The 18,505-nt window shown below is 28.8% G+C and overlaps 3 protein-coding genes across 3 annotated transcripts; 1 reads left to right on the top strand and 2 right to left on the bottom strand.

Moving 5' to 3' along the window:
• Positions 1–2,011: 2,011 nt before the first annotated feature.
• LOC119682094 (steroidogenic acute regulatory protein-like) lies at positions 2,012–10,647 on the top strand. The gene is made up of 12 exons (XM_038095442.1): positions 2,012–2,117; positions 4,985–5,139; positions 5,198–5,346; positions 5,412–5,570; positions 5,631–5,684; positions 7,265–7,397; positions 7,457–7,593; positions 7,944–8,096; positions 8,163–8,267; positions 9,614–10,170; positions 10,248–10,371; positions 10,427–10,647. The coding sequence occupies exons 2-12, from the start codon at positions 5,025–5,027 to the stop codon at positions 10,517–10,519; spliced, it is 1,779 nt and encodes a 592-aa protein (XP_037951370.1). The 5' UTR covers positions 2,012–2,117; positions 4,985–5,024; the 3' UTR covers positions 10,520–10,647.
• A 2,715-nt stretch (positions 10,648–13,362) lies between these two features.
• On the bottom strand, positions 13,363–13,863 carry LOC119684411 (neuropeptide SIFamide). The gene is made up of 2 exons (XM_038098453.1): positions 13,611–13,863; positions 13,363–13,538 (listed from the first exon to the last, which is right to left on the bottom strand). Exons 1-2 carry the CDS (start codon positions 13,741–13,743, stop codon positions 13,450–13,452), a joined length of 222 nt encoding a protein of 73 aa, XP_037954381.1. The 5' UTR covers positions 13,744–13,863; the 3' UTR covers positions 13,363–13,449.
• A 341-nt stretch (positions 13,864–14,204) lies between these two features.
• LOC119685845 lies at positions 14,205–15,881 on the bottom strand. The gene is made up of 2 exons (XM_038100237.1): positions 15,112–15,881; positions 14,205–14,896 (listed from the first exon to the last, which is right to left on the bottom strand). The coding sequence occupies exons 1-2, from the start codon at positions 15,747–15,749 to the stop codon at positions 14,302–14,304; spliced, it is 1,233 nt and encodes a 410-aa protein (XP_037956165.1). The 5' UTR covers positions 15,750–15,881; the 3' UTR covers positions 14,205–14,301.
• Between the last annotated feature and the right edge of the window lie 2,624 nt (positions 15,882–18,505).

The raw sequence follows: 18,505 nt of genomic DNA, 5'->3' as shown, positions 1-18,505 counted from the left end.
CTGCAAGGGATACACACACTGGTGGTAATGCCCTGCCTGTTCTCTCTTGGCTTAGGCAACAGATGTGCAGACTTAAAACTTATTAATTAACAGTAATTAACAGTAAAAAAACCTACTTTGGTGTAGATATCGATGCTGATGCTTTAACTAATCAGAGTACAAGTTTGCAAAGTAAAAAAGAAACATGTTGGACGATGATCTGTCAAAAAAGGAGTAAAGAAGAAAAGAAGCAAAGACAACAAGTGATTGCAGAACGAGTTGTTGTGAGTAAACATTTCGAATGATTTACTAGTTCAAATAATGCTAGTTTCAATAGTAAATCTCAATATACCACTGAGTCTAGTAAGACTTCTGCCGTAGATACTAAAACTGCTGTAGCTAGCAGTATACTGAATTCGACCAGCGAATCGCAACGAACAGTCGCTAATTTTGAATAAGCACAATTTGATATGAATGTGCTGACGGGTGACAGCGGTAGTGAAGGTAGTAAGGTCTATTGACACCAGCACAGATAGACCAAGCCTGGGGAGCCATAAGAAAATGAGCAGATATTCTTATTTTCGATAATATAAGAAAAAAGCATGGCGTCACTGTGCTGTAGTACTTGAATTCTTTTTCACTCTAATGGGTGAGGAAGACTGTTGCTGGTGTCAATATCTCAAGGTAAAAAGTTTGTTTTATTAAGGTAACCGTAAGCAAAAATTATTTGTGACCAGGTCATCAACATGGGATTAGATACAATTTTTTAGAAAATGTTTCAATATATCAGAGTGGAATCGAATCTGAAATTTGCTAATTGGTGTCGATGCAAACTATTACTTAAGAATAATCACAAATAAAATGATTGGGCCTGTCTTTTATTCCGATGAAATATTTCCAGTCATAATAAAGAATGATTGTACTTTGGGAGAGTTGTAGGCTCTAAATACTCATCAACATGCTCATCGACTGGAAGCAGGTAAAGTTAGAATAATAACATTTATCAGTATAATGATCCAAGAAGTTTTCCCATGGTTCAGCATTGCAAAAGTGGAAAGTAGCGACATGCACGCCAACTTTCTAAAGTTATCATCAATCATCTATGTACATTCATTTACATATCAATACCTTATATATTCGTAAATATTAATTTACAGGTTGAGTAACATTTTATTTTTAAATTCAATTCAATTATATCTAACCTTTTGGAAACGTCTTGATAACGCTATTATAATTTATATCCTTTTATTATGATCACAGTGAAGTTTCATTTTAAAAATAATTGCGAATTGTATTGTACCTAATAACTTTAAAAAAATTTTGATTTGAAATTTTTTTGCACTTGTTTAATTGTAAATTTCAAATTATTACTTGTTTTGTTTATTAAAAAATAGCTGTTCTTACCAGACAAAGCTGTTTCGCATAGAGTCATATTACAATTATCAATTTCTATAACTTTACTACCATTTTGATATGTTTTGTTGTGCATATATATAAATGATAATTAGTTCATACATCTTTTGATAGGCACAAATTCTGAAATTTATTTATTACTAAGCAACAATGTTTTGATCACAGTGATGAGGCACAGAAAACCTTGTCATAGTGACGAAATTTTAATGGAATTTTCTCTTATACTAAATTTTTTTAATTGTATAAGGATTCTTGTTGAAAACAATAAGAATTTTATGTTTATATATAACATGGTTTTAACGTTTTCAGCTTGTACTTTATTTCTTTAAAAAATCTGCTACCGAAACTAGCTTTTGTATTGAAGCGTGTACCATATGTTATGGTAATTTGGTTTATACAAATTTAATGTAATAAATAAATTAAAAAAATTAATAATTAATAATTAAATGAATAAATAATAATAATGTTGTTAATATATATTAATTTTTTAAGGCAACTAAACCTTCAGTGCGTTAACGTGGATGGGGTGCTTTTTCGCTTCAACCATACAGAACTGTCAAATTCATCTGTGATTGACATTTTTGCTTAGTAAAATTGCAATAGCATTTAGTGCAAATAAAACAATTATATAGTAGATTACTTGCATTTGTAAATATTAAAAAAAAGAATATAATAAGTATTATCAAAACGTCTCAAATTGTAATTCTTTTGTTAATATAAAAACAGTAAGTTTTAGTGTTGGTTATTTTTCATTGGATTCAAAGAATTCGGTATAAATAAACAATAAAATCTAATCTCCGTAAACATTTAAAATTATTGATAAAAAATAAGTTTGTTCCATAAATCTTGTATTGTTTATAAATGCGTTGTAGTTGTACAAATTAATAATAACATTATTTAAATATAATTCTGGCACTGCAGTTGGATTATTTGAAATATATCACATAGTGTTTCATTCTAATGACTCATTTTGATCTTTTTATAATAAGTTTTAATTTACATAAATATATTGCACTTATCAGTAAATATGAATTTCTAATCAGGCCAAACCTATACAAACTAATTGTGACGCTACAATTTAATTTTATTTACATCGCTAATGTTGTAGAGTTTACAACAAAAAAGAATTCAAGCAACTTAAGCTAAATAAAAAAATTAGCTCAAATAAATGTTGATAAACATTTTTTTGTATTACATATCATATATCGTCTTAATAATTGAAAAAGTTTATAAATTCTTATAAACTAATTTTCTTTTCTAATCATTCATATTTATGTTGTTTTTGTAACCCGCGGGGATCTGCTTGTGTAATACCTTTGGGCGGTGGTATATGGCACTTGATGGTCGAAATTGACGAGTGGCTTCGGAAGGTAGTTCCGGCCATTCTTAGAAGTTATTTTCGACGTTCAACTAAATTAGTTCACTTCTTCAATTAATTTATGGAAACACTGTTAAATCTTTAGAACAGTATACACTAATATTCCGCTTTGCATCGTCAATTGGGAACGACAAAATGAGACGCTATCGAAACAACGCAAATCGAATTACATTTCTTCACATATTTAATTTCCAAAAATATTTTGGACACTTGTTGATGGAGAATTACCTTTTAACTCATTGAATATCGACAGAGCTTTATTCTAAATTAGCATTTAGCTCAATAGCATTCTTCTTTAAATCCGATTTTCTAACCAAACGGATAGAAGGGACTCTATTTTCACAATTAATAAACTTATATATTTTGTCCTTTATCTTGTCCGCATTACGTTAACAAATTGTAGTTGGAGCTAAACCCAGAATTCTCCCAATAACAGCAGGTTTTTCTACAAGTTGAAAACGTTTTAAAATGTCTAACTTTTGCTCTAAGGAAATTTATTTTCGACTCATTTTGACTTTATAAAACAGAAATTTACTTTTCCACTTTATCACACAAATGTAAACTGACACCTTTTAACTAAAAACTTAATACATGTAAATCCCCTTTTAAAAATATGGTATACAAGAAATAAAATGGGAATCTCGTCTGTATGTATATATTAAAAAATGACACAAATCGAAGCACTACCAACGCAATTCGAAGCCAAAACTTTTTGTTGTTGACGACGCGATTCTAATCAACGCAAATCGGGGCGACGTGTATTGGAGTATTAGTGTATTCCCATAATATGTGCAGTCTGTAAATATATCTACAACTGTTCTCTATTTTGTTATATTAAAATGATTCTTTCTATTTTTAGTTAATTTAAATATGTATCCAACCATTTTACTATATTCTACTCTCTTATATATCATTTGACCTAAGTGTTATTTGATAAATCTTAAGTATTTTCGGTTAACCAGACTTTTCTAAGAGTGAATGACAACATGTGTCAGCCTAATATCTCCCTGAAAGAACGACATCTCTTCAGTGCAGCGAAAAGTGTCCTAGCTCAATTGAGATCAGGATGTACTCGAGTGCTAAACAGTTACAGTTACAGTCACGCATAAACACGTATATTCCAAATGTGTGCCCCAACTGCAGCTCGATTCCCCGTGACGTCGCCCATCTGTTTTCCTGTTTCACATCACACACAAACTTCCGTTCAATTGATCTTTGGATACACCCCATTGTAATGGTCAGGTTTCTTCGTCTGTACGCAGGTTAATGTTTAATAAAATGCCACCCAACCTCATTCCCCTCTCCCACCCCTTCTCTACCCATGTAATCGTCTTGTATATCCTTTAATGTTATTTCCTTACAGGTTCCTGCGGGTTAAAACAACAATAATAAGAACAATAAGAGTGTACCATGACAACGTAAACAAAATCATGAGATGAGTAGTGATCAAACTTCTAACATTTTTGATGTATCCTTATATGATCTATGTAGCAAGTCATATAAAACTTGCACAATGGGACAGGATGAGGATATTTATTAATACATTGTTCTCAAGTAAAGCTTAACAACAGGATATCTTGCATATCTTGTTATTGTTGTTGCCCATTTGGGTCACTAGGAATGCAATCCTAGCGGGGCTAGGATGTTGCTTTCTTGATCGTATGGCCAATCCACTTCCATTTTCTTCTTTTATTTCAATGGCAGCTTCTATTTGCTTCGTGCGTTCTCGTATATAGGTATTGGATATACGCTCTGGTCAGCATATTTTCAGTATTCTTCTTAAGAATACAAGAAGAATTGTTTATGAATACTTAATAGATGCGCGATTGAATAAAAACCGTGTTTTTCCACGTTTCGTATTCATAGAACAACGTTGACTTGACATTCGAGTTAAATATTCGAAGCTTAGTACAAGTACTTAGCCTGAATGCTGACTTGGCTTAGCCTGAAACGTATTCTTCGCTCATTCAATATTAAATATATTGATCAATCGTTAACATTAATTTTACAGATGTGACATTGATCTTATCAGTTTCAGAGCAATAACTTTCAATAATATAAAATTAAAGCTACATTATATTTTACAATTAAGTATAATTATTTTTAAGTTATTGTATATATTTCCTTGATTTATATTTATATGCGATAAGTTTAGTTTCAACTTTGATATAAATTTATTTTTCTAATGTGCTTCTCTTTGTTTTTACTTCATAGTTCTATCATGTGGTGAGATCGCTTAGCTATAAAGTAGATCATGAACCAAAATGAAGAGGAAATACGTAGCGCTGCAGAAATATTGATAAATAATAGTCACCCAATGTCATTTCATGGTGGTGTTGGCGGTACAATGCCGCCTCCATTCGATATAAGTAAATATTAGCTTAATGATGATATATATATGTTGAGTAACTTTTTTTCCCTTTTCAGCGCGTACACATTCCAATTATTTTATATCAGAAGATATCCTGGGTGGATATATGCAAGATGGTCGTATGTCTGTGGTTCGGCGATTTTTCTGTTTATTTGTAACTTTTGATTTATTTTTCGTTTCATTGCTATGGCTTATTTGTATTGTGGTAATTTTGAAATTTCCCAAAAAATAATTAATGTATACATTAATTAATATTTTAATTTTTTATAGATTAATGGCAATAACATATTTCAAGCTTTTGAAAAGGAAATTTTGCATTATACAATATATAAGTCTTTATTTGATGTAGTAGTAGCGTCTATATGTAGGTTCATAGTCTTAATATTCTTTTACGGTCTATTGTATATAAATCATTGGATAATTATAGCTGTAAGTATATTAAAACTATTTAATGTATTTAAAAATAAATCTATATCTTTTTATTTGCAGTTATCAACTAGTGGTTCTTGTTTATTTTTAATATCTAAAGTTTTTGTATTTGATGTAAGTTATATCATTTATTATAGTCATATCATTTATTATTATATATTAATATATCATTTTGTAATGTTAATTATGGTATATATAAAATATTAAGCAGATATAATTTACGCATATTTGAATGTTCATTTCGACGAAGTGATTTTATTCCATTTCAAAAAGAGATGGAATTTTGGAGTTATGGTACTCTTTATGCAAAAAGTATATATATTTTATAAATATATGCTCATCTAAAATATGATATTACTGTATTACATCTAGTATATTTAAATTATAATTATCAAATCAGAATTAAATTATTCAGATTATGTGGAACCAAAGAATTTGTGTCGCTGAAGATAGAGAATTTCTCATTACGTTTACAGTTAGTAATCTTTTTTTTTGCGACAGTTTACTTAATACTCTTTAAGAAGCGTAAAACTTATCCTTTGTCGAAGAAAATATCACGTATGGTAGCACCACAGTAGGTACTAGATATGTGACTTTAAATGGTACTAGAGTAATACTGTAATAATTTTATAAATTAATCATTTTTGTGCTTATGTGTACATCATCTTCAATATATAATTATCATAGTTTATGAGACATAAACTACAATACGTAGATAGGTAGACATGTGTGGTCATCGGTTTTCATTATTTCGAAGTCGACACACTTAGGTTAAATTGCTTCATTATGATACCACAAAATTACAGTAGTATTTTCAACCAAGGTTATCACCTTCACGGTAAACTTATTAAATAATAGTAAGTAACATATGAGATATTTCGCTACTGGTAGGAGTTCAATATAGTAATTTTTTTTGTTATGCACTAGATAAGAATAGAGAAGATTTTTGATGGTTTCTTCTTCATCAATATCGCCACAGTTTCTGAAATATTAATTGGATGTAATGTACATGCTTATGGCGTGTCGGCCTATAAGATAACACACAGGGTTACAGAAACTTTGGGGTTAACGTCACCTGTCTGCATATACTTTTAAAGACTGCTTACTCCTGTCATGGTTGAACCAAGAATATGGACCCATGTCTGGACTAGAATCATAATAACAATAACGTTAAAGAGTGATAGATGTTAGAACTTAGTAGAATAAGCCTCTATACATGTATAAATGGTCATTAAATGGTTATTTGTTATTCCTTCTTCTAGTTTAGCTTTAAATCAATCACAACTCGTTTAGAAGAAGTCTAATTATATTAATGTATGCAACATTATGTGATGTTTAGTGTTGTGTTTGCAAAGACTATGAAGTGAGTGATTTTGGAGACTGTTGATTCACTATATATTAGAATTTATATATTAGAAGATTTTATATTAGAAGATTTTATATCAGAATATCAGAACTAAAATATTCACATTAATTTATATAAATATGATTCGAGCAAAAAATACGAAATAGTTTTTATTTTGGTTTGTGAACTAATAGACATTTAAAAATAAAATTTAATTTTATTCATTTAAAAACAACAACTTTTTACTAAATATTAAAATTATTTTTTAAATAATTTATACAATATATATTTACTTTATGTTTTAAAATATTTAAAAACGTATTATTTATATTTATATTACTTATTTAAGTGGGTTGAGTCCAGTCAGCAAGTTTTCGAAGTAATTTTGATAATAACATCATTTGTATTGGCCTGGGGTGAAGCATGGTTTTTGGATTGTCGTGTGTTTCCGCAAGAGAGGCATGCTCGACACTATTTCTCTAGTAAGTAAATTAATATATTATTACACACCATAAAAAGATTAAAATTGTTTATAAAACAGGCTCAGCAACAACGGATCGCACTCCATTAATGGCACCCTTTCTAGCGTCACAAGCTGATAATCGTCCACCGGAAAGTGTAGCTAATTTTTATTCACCTTTAGATTATACAACACACAATAGCGATGATGAAGAAGAGGCAAGTAGAATCAATAATTGCATATTTAATTTATCAAAAAAAATTCCTCTTTAACTTTTATATATGCGTAAAATTCAATTTATGCCATACAAATAGAAATTCAGATTTATAAAACTGTAAATTTTTTTATTTTTTATTTTCTTGAATGAAATGAATTTTAAATCGAAGAGTATCAGTTTAAAGTTTTTATAAAGCTTTTCGTTTCGTATGGTTTCAGTATTAAATTTAGACACGATGCTTACAGTTTGTTATATTTTATATTTATATTTTTAATAATTTATTTTTGATTCAATTTAATATAGTTATTTATTAAATAGTAAGAATTTTATGAAATGAATTTTTTATTATAGGACAACGAATTTCATCAAATGGGTTTAGATTGCCTGCGTAAGGTGTATGAGTTACTAGAGTCATCAGAATGGAAATGTGAAAAAGTCAATAAAAAAGGTGATACGATAAAAAGTACACAACGGGATAAATTGGGTAAAATATATAGATTAACAGTAAGTTCTTAAATTTTACTTCAAAAAATAATTAAATCGTTTAATTAATTTTATATATAATTTCAGGCACGTATTAAATATCCCCCTAAGGCATTATTAGAAGAACTTTTTTATAAAATTGAGGATGTACCAAAGTGGAATCCAACGTTGTTAGAATCCAAAATTATACGAGTGAGTTTTTACAGTGAATAACAGTCAAAGTTATTGTTTTGTTGAAAGCTTCAACACATTGTAACAACAAAGTTGAAAAAGATAGTTAAAAAGACACTATATTTTTTATGTTTTGATATTTCTTGTATTTGTACAAGCACTTTTCTGAAGTGATTTGTTTGAGTAGATACTCTCAGCCATTGATTTAGCTCATCTTTTTGTTGTTTATTCTTGAACCAAAATGGCATCGTTTCAATTACGGTTTAAAACGTTTTTGATTCAAAACCGATTTACAGTATTTTTAAATGTGCATCTACATAAATTTTTTATAAAATTATTTTTCCATTTTTTATTGGTTACATACTACTTTATTCACATATTATAATTTTAAAGTTTTAATTGTTAAATTATAAGTTTATATTGTTATTTAAATTCTTTGTATAAATATTCTTTCATTTTTTAGTGATGTTAGTTGGCACATTTGTGCAATTATTTGTCGTTCCATTTTATAAGTAGTGTTGTTAAGCTATGTTGATTAATAATTAAACGCTTTAGCGATATAAGAGTTTTGCTACGAAATTAATATGAATTAAAAAAGGAACGTTTTTGCAGTTATTTATAATTATAACATAAAATTTAAACAAGTAAATAAGCCCAAATCGTTATGAAGACATTATAAACGTTTGGATTTATTACTTTACTAAATGAGTTTTTATTTGTACTAACAAATTTATTATTTATTAGAATTCATACCAAGTACATTTAAACTTTTTGTTTATCTATAAATTTTATTCCATTACCAATTTGTTCGATACTGAGGTACTAAGGTCTAAGGTACTAAGTGTCTTTTTTCTCCTCTCTCCCCTGATTACTGGAATGAAGTTTTCACAATGCTGTGGAAATCTTCATTCATTCCTAAGAGGTGGTTTAGTGGGTTCAAGTCTCACAGGGTGGTTTGTTTGATACACTCAAAAACAGAGTTCAATTAGTAGATATAGTAACGTTAGATTCATTTGTCATGTTGATTTATTACAATACATATGATGTCTATATTAACTTCGACCTTTAACTTATCGCGTTAAAGCTTCCTGAAATGAATCAAAGGACTGTTCATATGTACATATATGCCCAACTGATGTGTCATTAGTGTTTAATTCGATAAATATTTTTTTAAATTCCTGAATTCATCTGAAACAACAGACTCGTCAGACTCGGCTTTAGAAGCTGTATATATATGTTAGTTAGATTTAATTTTTTGTAATTAAAAAAAATAAAAAAAATATTTGTTTGTTAAGAAAATACAATAATAAAATTAGTTATGCTTACATGTTTCTAATTAGAGTTACTCATATTATTTATTGTTTTAGAAAATAAATTCATACACGGATATAACGTATCAGGCTAGTGTTGGCGGTGGTGCGGGCCTTGTTAAAAGTCGGGATTTCGTGAATTTGCGATGCTGGCGTTTCTTTCGTAATGGCAAAATAAGTGATGATGATGACGATAAGTATAGTGATGATGAAACACTTAATCGATCCTTTGGTGGTAGTGTATCCACAATATCTGATGGAGACTCCACACCACATGTGGGTAGTGTAGGCAGTAATCGTGAAAAGTTTTCAATGAGTAACTCTGATGCGCGGTTACCTGTAGACTGTGCAGGAACGAACGGTGCATTTCAAACACTCAGTAAAAGTTTAGGTGCAAAAGATTTTAATCCTATAGTATCCCATATAAATTTCGATGAACCTCCACCTGATGAAGAATATGTAGATGCAAAAGATAACTTAGATGAAGAATCTGCGGACAAAAAAACTAAACCGTTAAATGTGGCTGATATAAAAGTATCAACAGATAAAGCATGGATAAGTGCTGCGATTAGTGTTGAATATGCTAAAGTACCACCAACAACGAAATATATAAGGTATGTATTTCTATTAATTTATATTATATATATATATGTAATTATTGATATAATTCAATTAACATGTAAAATTATAGAGGTGAAAATCTTATTACTGGCTTTGTATTGCGTGAAATTGAAGGTAAAGCTGATGCCTGTATATTTGAGTGGATACTTTGTTTAAATTTAAAAGGTTATGTACCGCGCTATGTACTTGATACTGTAAGTTATAAAAATTTTGAATATATTGCACATAATGTGAAAAATAAATTTTCAGGCCTATACAACATTCATGACAGATTATATGACGCATTTACGTAAATATGTGAATGAACTGCGGCAAAAACGCAAAGGAGTGCCTAAAAACTAATTCTTTTAAGTATAGCTTTAAGTAACTACGACTTTATTAATATTGATCTTTGTTTAGGTATTGTCACAAACACTTTGCTAATATATATTCAAATAATAAATAATTTTTGTTTATTGAATAATTAAACTTTTTATGATGTGTTTGAAAATATAAATTAAAAATTTGTATGTATTCGAATATGTTTAGCAAAACTTTATTATTATTTATTTTATGACAATATTATATATTTTAATTTAAATTAGTGAAATACTGAAATGCTTCTTTTTAAGAAAAAAATATAATAATAATAATTTAGAATAACATTTATATATAATATGAACTACAAAAAGTAATTATTCTGTATGAATGTTTTAAAGAACTGAATTATTTAAGTTGATTATACAAAATTCATTTATGTATTACCTTTGAATACTGTATTATTAATTAAAAATAAATAAGTACGGCATTATTAAAAATTTTTAAATATTTGCCTCAAAAGATTTATAAAATCTAGAAATACTACTATAAAAATAAATTTTTACATAAATTAAAGGACACTATTAAATATTATTACTAAATACTAATATAAATTTATAGTAAATTCTTTTAAGTTCTCTGTAAATTTAAAAGATATAAAAGAGAAAATATTTATATTTGAAACGACAAAATTTTAAATATTTTTTTTTTCAAATGAATAAATTTTAAACATTTTTTAAATTATAATTTTAAATTGATAAATAAAATGAAAAATTTTAGCGGTTCTAAGGTTGCTTACTTAGTATATTTTTTATTTCATAATTGTTAGGTTTCAAACAAAATTATTAAGTAAGAAATACTCTTCACCGTGACTCTACAATTTTTCTGCAAAAATATCGATAGTTAATATGAAGAATTGATAAGTGTTGGAGCTAATTTTTTATCTGTTAGGGTCATATTTGACAAAAGCAACAACGTTAAATCAATAGTTAATAATAAGGTTTTAGCAGCAAATAGATGAGCTATAGTAATGTAGACATTATCAAGGTCTTAACGTAAGAAACAAAACAAATAATACACAATTCACAGAATAGAGGTTGGAACCGATAAAAAAAAATTGATGGATCTACTGTTAGTTTCAAAGTTGAAAGTACAGCTATGGAATCTATTTTCGGTAATGGAGTATGTGTCTTCTAACGATTTTGAAACTTTTGCACAATCACAAGAGTCGACAGATTATTTTCTGGCATGAAAAAGAATAACAATTCTACCAGGGAATATAATTGGACAAAATCGGATAGATTTGGATTATGGTTATGGTTATGGTTCAGAAGTATGAAATATGACCAATTTACAGATGAAATAAGTATTTCTAAATCTTTTTTAAATCTCTTTATTCGGGCTGAATTAAATAAAAGTGTATCAGTTCTGGTTATGGTTTTTGTTTCGACGTATGTTATATACCCGTTTTATTTCATTTTCGGATATCGGTTTAGTTCCGAGTTAATATTTTATTTATATATGTTTGCATTATAAATGAGTTTCTTTGTCAGCACTATTTTATTATATCTAGTTATTTTATTAATTATTTTATTTATCTCTTTGAAAAAGAAAAGTTAGTTCTTCTCTTTTCTATGATAATTTTTCTCTGTGGTAATATATAAAGCTTATGTCCAAAATTAATTCATTGTAGTCAGCAATTTATTCTATCAGTTCTTATTTTACTCAGGGCCAGTTATAAAAACTGTGCCTAAAATTTTTTGATTTGGTTTAAAAAAAAAATGTGTTGGCTCGGTCCCGGTGTTCTTCTGGTTTAATAAAAAAAATTTATATTGGTTCGTTTTGGTTTGGGTTCTGAGTGAATATTTTATATGTGTGCATTATAAATAAGTTTCTTTTCAGGATTAAATTTCTTAATCATTATTTTTTATCATTTTTCATTCTTTTTATCATTCTTTTCAATAGCATTTTTTCTCATTATAGTCAGCATTTTGAATTCACAACTACTCTAAATTAATAAAAAAAATTTATATAGATTCGCTTCCGGTTCTTACATTTTTTTCTGAGTGTTCGGATTTTGGTGTAGTTCCAAATAAATATTTTTTTTATGTTTGTATTGCAATACTGTTTTATAAAATAGTTTTATTCATTCTTTTCAAAAAGAATAGTTGATGAATTTATTCTTTATCTAAAGTAACATCTAACTAAGCCTTATGTCTACAATTAATACCTTGTACGATACAAGGTATTAATACAAGATATTATAGATAATTGTTTATATAAAAGTTGTATTATTAATAATTGTCAATTTAAAAGTTATATTATATTTTTGAGTTATATTAGAAATTATTTACAAAAACAGACAAGCTTACCAACAGCGCGTTATCGAATCACAGAATAGTTACAGGTTTATCGGAGAGGTATGCAGATCTGAGGTCAATTATTGCTTAGTCTGATGAAGTAATAAACAACAATACAGTCAAGGCATAGAGAAGGGTTATGAAGATATTTCGCAGTTAATAGAGAGTAAAAGTGCGCAAGTGCATTGACTCAATTAGCCTCAACATAATAATAAGAAGATCCACTCTTTTAATTCAGTTCAAATTTTATAATCCATTCACTTTAAGATATACTTTTTCGGAATATATAAGAATTGCATTTAAAAAAGAAAAATTGTGAAACTGTGTTATCTCAATGAATATTTAAAAACCATCTATTAATTAAATTTAAAATCATAATCTCTTCCATCTTAGGTATACTTTTGTAGATTATATATATGTGGTGACATTCAAGATTGAAATGAATAATAAAAATTTGAAAAATTAATTAATTAATTTATTTTATTATGCAATTTTTACAACACATTCTTAAAATTATGATATCGAACAAGCTTAAGCTGCACACAATAGAAATACTTCTATATAATACTACATCGCAATGCTAATATATATCCAAAATTTATTTTCCATTTGTATTTATTTATTATCAGTTTGTGGGAACCAGGCTTGACATGATTCCATAGCGATTTCACAGAGAGTTGTTAAAGCCTTGGCATTATCGTACTCTGTAAATATAGGAAAGAGATTTTACGAGAATTTCTATTAATAATTCTTTACTTTAGTGAGTAATAACTTACCAATGCTATTGCGTTTACCAAAAATACTGCCATTGAATGGTGGTTTCCTGTACGCAGCCTCACTAATGCTGAAAATGGTGGCCATTAAAAATGCCACTAGAAAAATGGCAATGGTGAAACGTATTATGGCCATTTTTGTATCTATTTGGTGTATCTTTTAAGTTTAAGACAATATGAGTTGTACACTGGCAGTGTTGATTAGTTCAAACTGGTGTGCTCAAAGCTGTTGGTGGAATACTATGCACTGTACAACTTACTTCCAACTTTTATACTGTTTTCCAAACAGGCAAGGAACCGTAAGAATTATGTGCGCACGCATAATTAAATTGCTGAGGAAATAATGAGTGCACATGGTCAATCGTCCCAAAGGAGTATTCTGTTTATTGGAAATTAATTACAAATAAAGTGGATACAGTAGCTCACTTAATATAGGGGTGTGAGTATTGTGTGAAAATCTAATGCAAAGATTATTGTTTGTTTGTTTGTTTTATTGTTTACTCAACCTTTTATTACATTTTTAAATTTTGTTAAATTTACAAATTTAATTTTACTTTAAAAAAATAAATAAATAAAACATAAAGCCGAATAAACAAAAAAAAAAGATTTCTGTTTATGGACTAATGTCTAATCAAAAATTAAAAGTGGAGATAAACAAATTATAGAGAAAGACTAAAATAAATAACGCCACACATTATGGTGTAGCATTCCAGTCCAGCACTTTGGAAAATTCTTTTTCGCTTATATCTAGCATTTTGGTCTGCTCATAGCATATATTTTGGCGTTTTAAATTGTCGATCAGGAAAAGTTGCTTCTTATAGGCGTTCAACAAATCAGCACGTTGTTTTTTGAGACTTTTAATTTGCTTTTCCTTAATGTCAAATTCACGACGTATATTTTCTTTTGTTTCATGCTCAGCAGCTTTTAACATTGCTAAAGCATTTCTACTGGTCTCCAGTTCTTCAGTGGTGCGTTGTAGACGCTTTTCTAAATTTACATTGGTCTGAAATACTTGCTTTAATTCACGTTTGTTAAATTCGTGTTCCTTTTGCTGATTTGAAGTTTCAGTATGACGTTCTTTAACATAATTATTGGCTTCATGAAGTTTGGATTCCATCTTGCTAAGTTGCTCCTTGAGTTCAGAGTTTTTGGCATATATCATATCACGTTGTTGTTCAAGTTTCTTGTGATATTCCAAGGTCCTATCCAGCAATTCCTTTTGTTCAATCATTTCTTTGGCAGTCTTCTCATAATTAGTCTCAAGTATAATAATTTTTGATTTTAGAAACCTTGTAAAAAAATACAATAAAAGTATACAACATTTAAGTAAATGTCCTACATATGTATTGAATACACCTATATAAGTATGTAGTTATAAATTACGATTACTTATGTAGTTACTCAATTAATACCACATATCATCAACAAAAAAACAAAATTGCTACTATATTACGCTTAAACCGCAAGATTTTATCATGAATATGGTTGGTATATATAAACTTACTTGACCATGGTATCAGAGTTTAGTTGTTTCTTAACATTACAGTTCCCTTCAATAGGACAAATTTCATTTAGCTCACGTAAAGTGGCACATTCATCTTTCACAAGTACGGCTAAAGAAGGACTTTCCGTGAAATTAGGATTACGGTATTTAACTGTAAATGTACAACCAGGTTTAGGACCAACATGGCGAGAAACAGTCTTTGTACACTCAATGGTTTTACGTCTACGTGGTGAATTTGAAACAGTGCTGGCAATGCTATTTGTTTCTCTACGTGCATTTTCCTTTGCAGCTACCGATATTGTACGACTAATAGTACTGGTTTCAATACGAGTCCTCGCTGTCTTCATATTTGGTGAGGTAATTTTCACGTGTTGCGTACGTCTTTGATGATATTCACTAACTTTGGTGGGGCCCTTGACTGCAACGGTCTGCTCTGGTTTCCCATCACCACCGCCACGTTTACGCATTGCGTTACTCTGTGGCTTGGCTTTAGCTAGACCTGTCGCAGTGCCAACATATTTGTATGCTGAAGTCTTGTAGTGGTACTGGGAGGTGTGCTCGAGAGTGGTAGTCGCCATTCTGTTCAAATTCTCATTGATTTTAATGAATTGCTTTTCACGCGAAATCAATTCGGTCATAGCGTTCAAACAATTTGGTCGAAAATAAAAAAAATAGTGCGAAACAAAAATTTGGTTGGAAATTCTAATAAATGTTTATTAATTTACACATTTACACATTTACACAAATTTATACAAATTTTTATTGTGGTATACAGCAAAACTTAAATGAAAGAAAAAATTGTTACGTTTCAACAGAAATAAAAATTTATTTTTTAAAATATTTTCAAACAAATAAACGTTTCCCTTGGTGATGATTTTGATTAATTTTCAAGGGTAGTTTGATGAATATTGAATTACTATTGTCTAGACTATTAGATTATATATATTACTTTATAAATTTTATTTATAACTTGATATAAAAATAAATATAACGAAATTTAAGCTACAGACAGTTTATAAGGATGATTGCTTAGATTACTAGTAAATTCCCTTCATATTAAAAACTAACAAAATTTGGTCCTCCTATAATAACATTATATTTTTACTGTAACCGTAGTACTTATGTTGACTATCTAACACTTAAAACTATCGTAAATATGAATAAAGTATTTAATTATTATGGAATATCATTTTCAAAACACCCAAACAAACTGTACATATTTATATATAAGGTATAGAGTCAATATCGACCCATTTTTGAAGCGGTTGGCGACTGGTGACTGATCACTAATAACAATGTCAAGCGAAAACGATCGTAGTTGAAACCAGGATTGACGGCCAGTAAGGTTTTGCTGTGTGTTTGGTGGGACTGCTTTCCAATGGAAAAACGTTTAACTCGGAAGTATAGTGTCAATAATGGGATCGAGTGCATAATAGATCAAGCTGGTCGCAGTATATAAAGGCCTTAGCCTAACCCATAAACCATTACCATTACTATGGGATGGTTTGAAGAAAGTAATCGCCCAGAATATAGTTGGTGAGTAGGTTTGGAGATAATTTTTAAGAGTTATATATATAATAACTGCTTAAGTAAAAATTTTAAATTATTTAAAACACTTAAAATTATATGTGGTATTTAAAGCAATATGTTATTTGGTTACTTTTTCTGCGATTTGGCCATGATTTCTTGATCAATTTCTATTTTTCAAAATATAGATACTATTGATTCACCATAAATCTAATTATAATTTTAAAAAACTTAAATCTAAATAAAATTATATATAAAATGTTACTATAGTGGTAAACTCCATATATAATAGAATAACAGACGTGATCTATATCTATAAGATAAAATTCTCCTAATAAACATTTCCATAGGACACTGTACTATATAATGAAATGTGGTTATATTGAATCTGTCTTCTAGAAACTCCTGTAGGATTAACTTCCTTTTGTAAGAGAAACAAACACTGGAATATATTTTATATACAAATTGAAGAATATGGGGAAAAATTATTTAAAAACTGTTAAATTCCCTCCACTTCTAGTACTTTCTTTTGTCGGTCTTTTAGTTGCAAATTGTAAAAAACATGCGGAATTCTTAATTTTTTGTAATTTTTTAATTATTGCCAGTAAGAAAAAAAATTTAATGAAGTTTTGTACTACAAAAATAAATCTAATAATATTATGTGTGTGGTCATTAAAAATTTCATTCTTAATAAAGTATTAATCCCACAAACCATGAACTTTTCAAAGATTCTAATGAATATTTTATTAGATGAATGACAAAGTTCCGTTCTTTTTATGTTGTTTGTCGCAAAATAAATTACTTGTTTTTTTTCTATTTGATATGGTTGAGTGCCTATGTACAGATATATACTATATATACATAAATTTATTTCTTTTTATTTTTAAAACCCGTTGGTATCTGCAAAAGGCTAAGACACCTACGCGACATTTGACGCTTGTGCTAAAATTAATAAATTAACTTACGTTTCAGCTGGTGGATAAATCAGAGCCATCATTAACGGTGGCTACTATGATTCACAGACGTCAAATAACTTTAAAGGTAAAAGTGGAAAGATACTTATTTTCCTTATATTTATAGGTTTTATTGACAACTTTTCAATAATAACTGGTAACTAATGAGTTACCAGTAAAGTATATGAGATATGTTCAAATTTTTGCAAGTCGTACTTATTGCCAATATATTCAGTTTACTAACCTATAAGTATTTCATAACTATAAATTTTATAAATTTGTATTAGAAATTGTGAGAAAAAAGTGAAAAAATGATAATATTTATTTCTTATTACAGGATTAGGAGTAACTTTCAGTAATGAAAGAAGTCATGAGACAAGCATAAGACTGTCAATATGGATTGATGTTGCCATATATTAAGAATACACCTGCTTTTTTACTTATTCTTTATTAATGACAATATTTCCTTCTTATTACAAGAGTAGGAGTCATTTTTAGTAATAAAAAAGTCATAAGAGACAAACATAAGACTGTCAATATGGATTGATGTTGCCATATATTAAGTATACACCTGCTTTTTTACTTATTCTTACAGAAAACTGATCTATAGCATTACTTTATGGGTGTGTCGCGTATAGCAAAGCTGCCGACTCTACTATACAAAAGCTACAAGTTTCTTAAAGTCAGGCTCTCCGAAGACTATTCAAAGTGCCTTAGTACATCCGCACAAACGACATGCTAAGACACCTTAGAATAGACCCGATCAAAAAATGCATAAGGGAAACAGCCCTGAAGTTATATGCGAAAACTGATAGGCTATACTACTTAGCACTATCTAAACTTAGAGTAATCACTCTCTGCACGGGGAGGTACGCAGATCTTAGATCATTCACTAAATAATCATGAAGCTTATA

The sequence above is a fragment of the Teleopsis dalmanni genome, chromosome 2, assembly GCF_002237135.1.
Source record: "Teleopsis dalmanni isolate 2A chromosome 2, ASM223713v2, whole genome shotgun sequence".
In the NCBI taxonomy this organism is placed as follows: domain Eukaryota; kingdom Metazoa; phylum Arthropoda; class Insecta; order Diptera; family Diopsidae; genus Teleopsis; species Teleopsis dalmanni.
The sequence above is the reverse complement of the archived record's forward strand: the minus strand, read 5'-3'. Positions and strand labels throughout refer to the sequence as shown.

Excerpts from the sequence above, each read along its gene's own strand:
- LOC119685845 (XM_038100237.1), bottom strand. The coding sequence starts at position 15,749 with ATGACCGAATTGATTTCGCGTGAAAAGCAATTCATTAAAATCAATGAG. Across the intron at positions 14,897-15,111 it reads AACTCTGATACCATGGTCAA|GTTTCTAAAATCAAAAATTA; the intron begins GTAAGTTTATAT and ends TTTTTTTACAAG.
- LOC119684411 (XM_038098453.1), bottom strand. The coding sequence starts at position 13,743 with ATGGCCATAATACGTTTCACCATTGCCATTTTTCTAGTGGCATTTTTA. Across the intron at positions 13,539-13,610 it reads TGGTAAACGCAATAGCATTG|AGTACGATAATGCCAAGGCT; the intron begins GTAAGTTATTAC and ends CTATATTTACAG.
- LOC119682094 (XM_038095442.1), top strand. The coding sequence starts at position 5,025 with ATGAACCAAAATGAAGAGGAAATACGTAGCGCTGCAGAAATATTGATA. Across the intron at positions 7,398-7,456 it reads TGCTCGACACTATTTCTCTA|GCTCAGCAACAACGGATCGC; the intron begins GTAAGTAAATTA and ends TTTATAAAACAG. Across the intron at positions 8,268-9,613 it reads TAGAATCCAAAATTATACGA|AAAATAAATTCATACACGGA; the intron begins GTGAGTTTTTAC and ends TTATTGTTTTAG.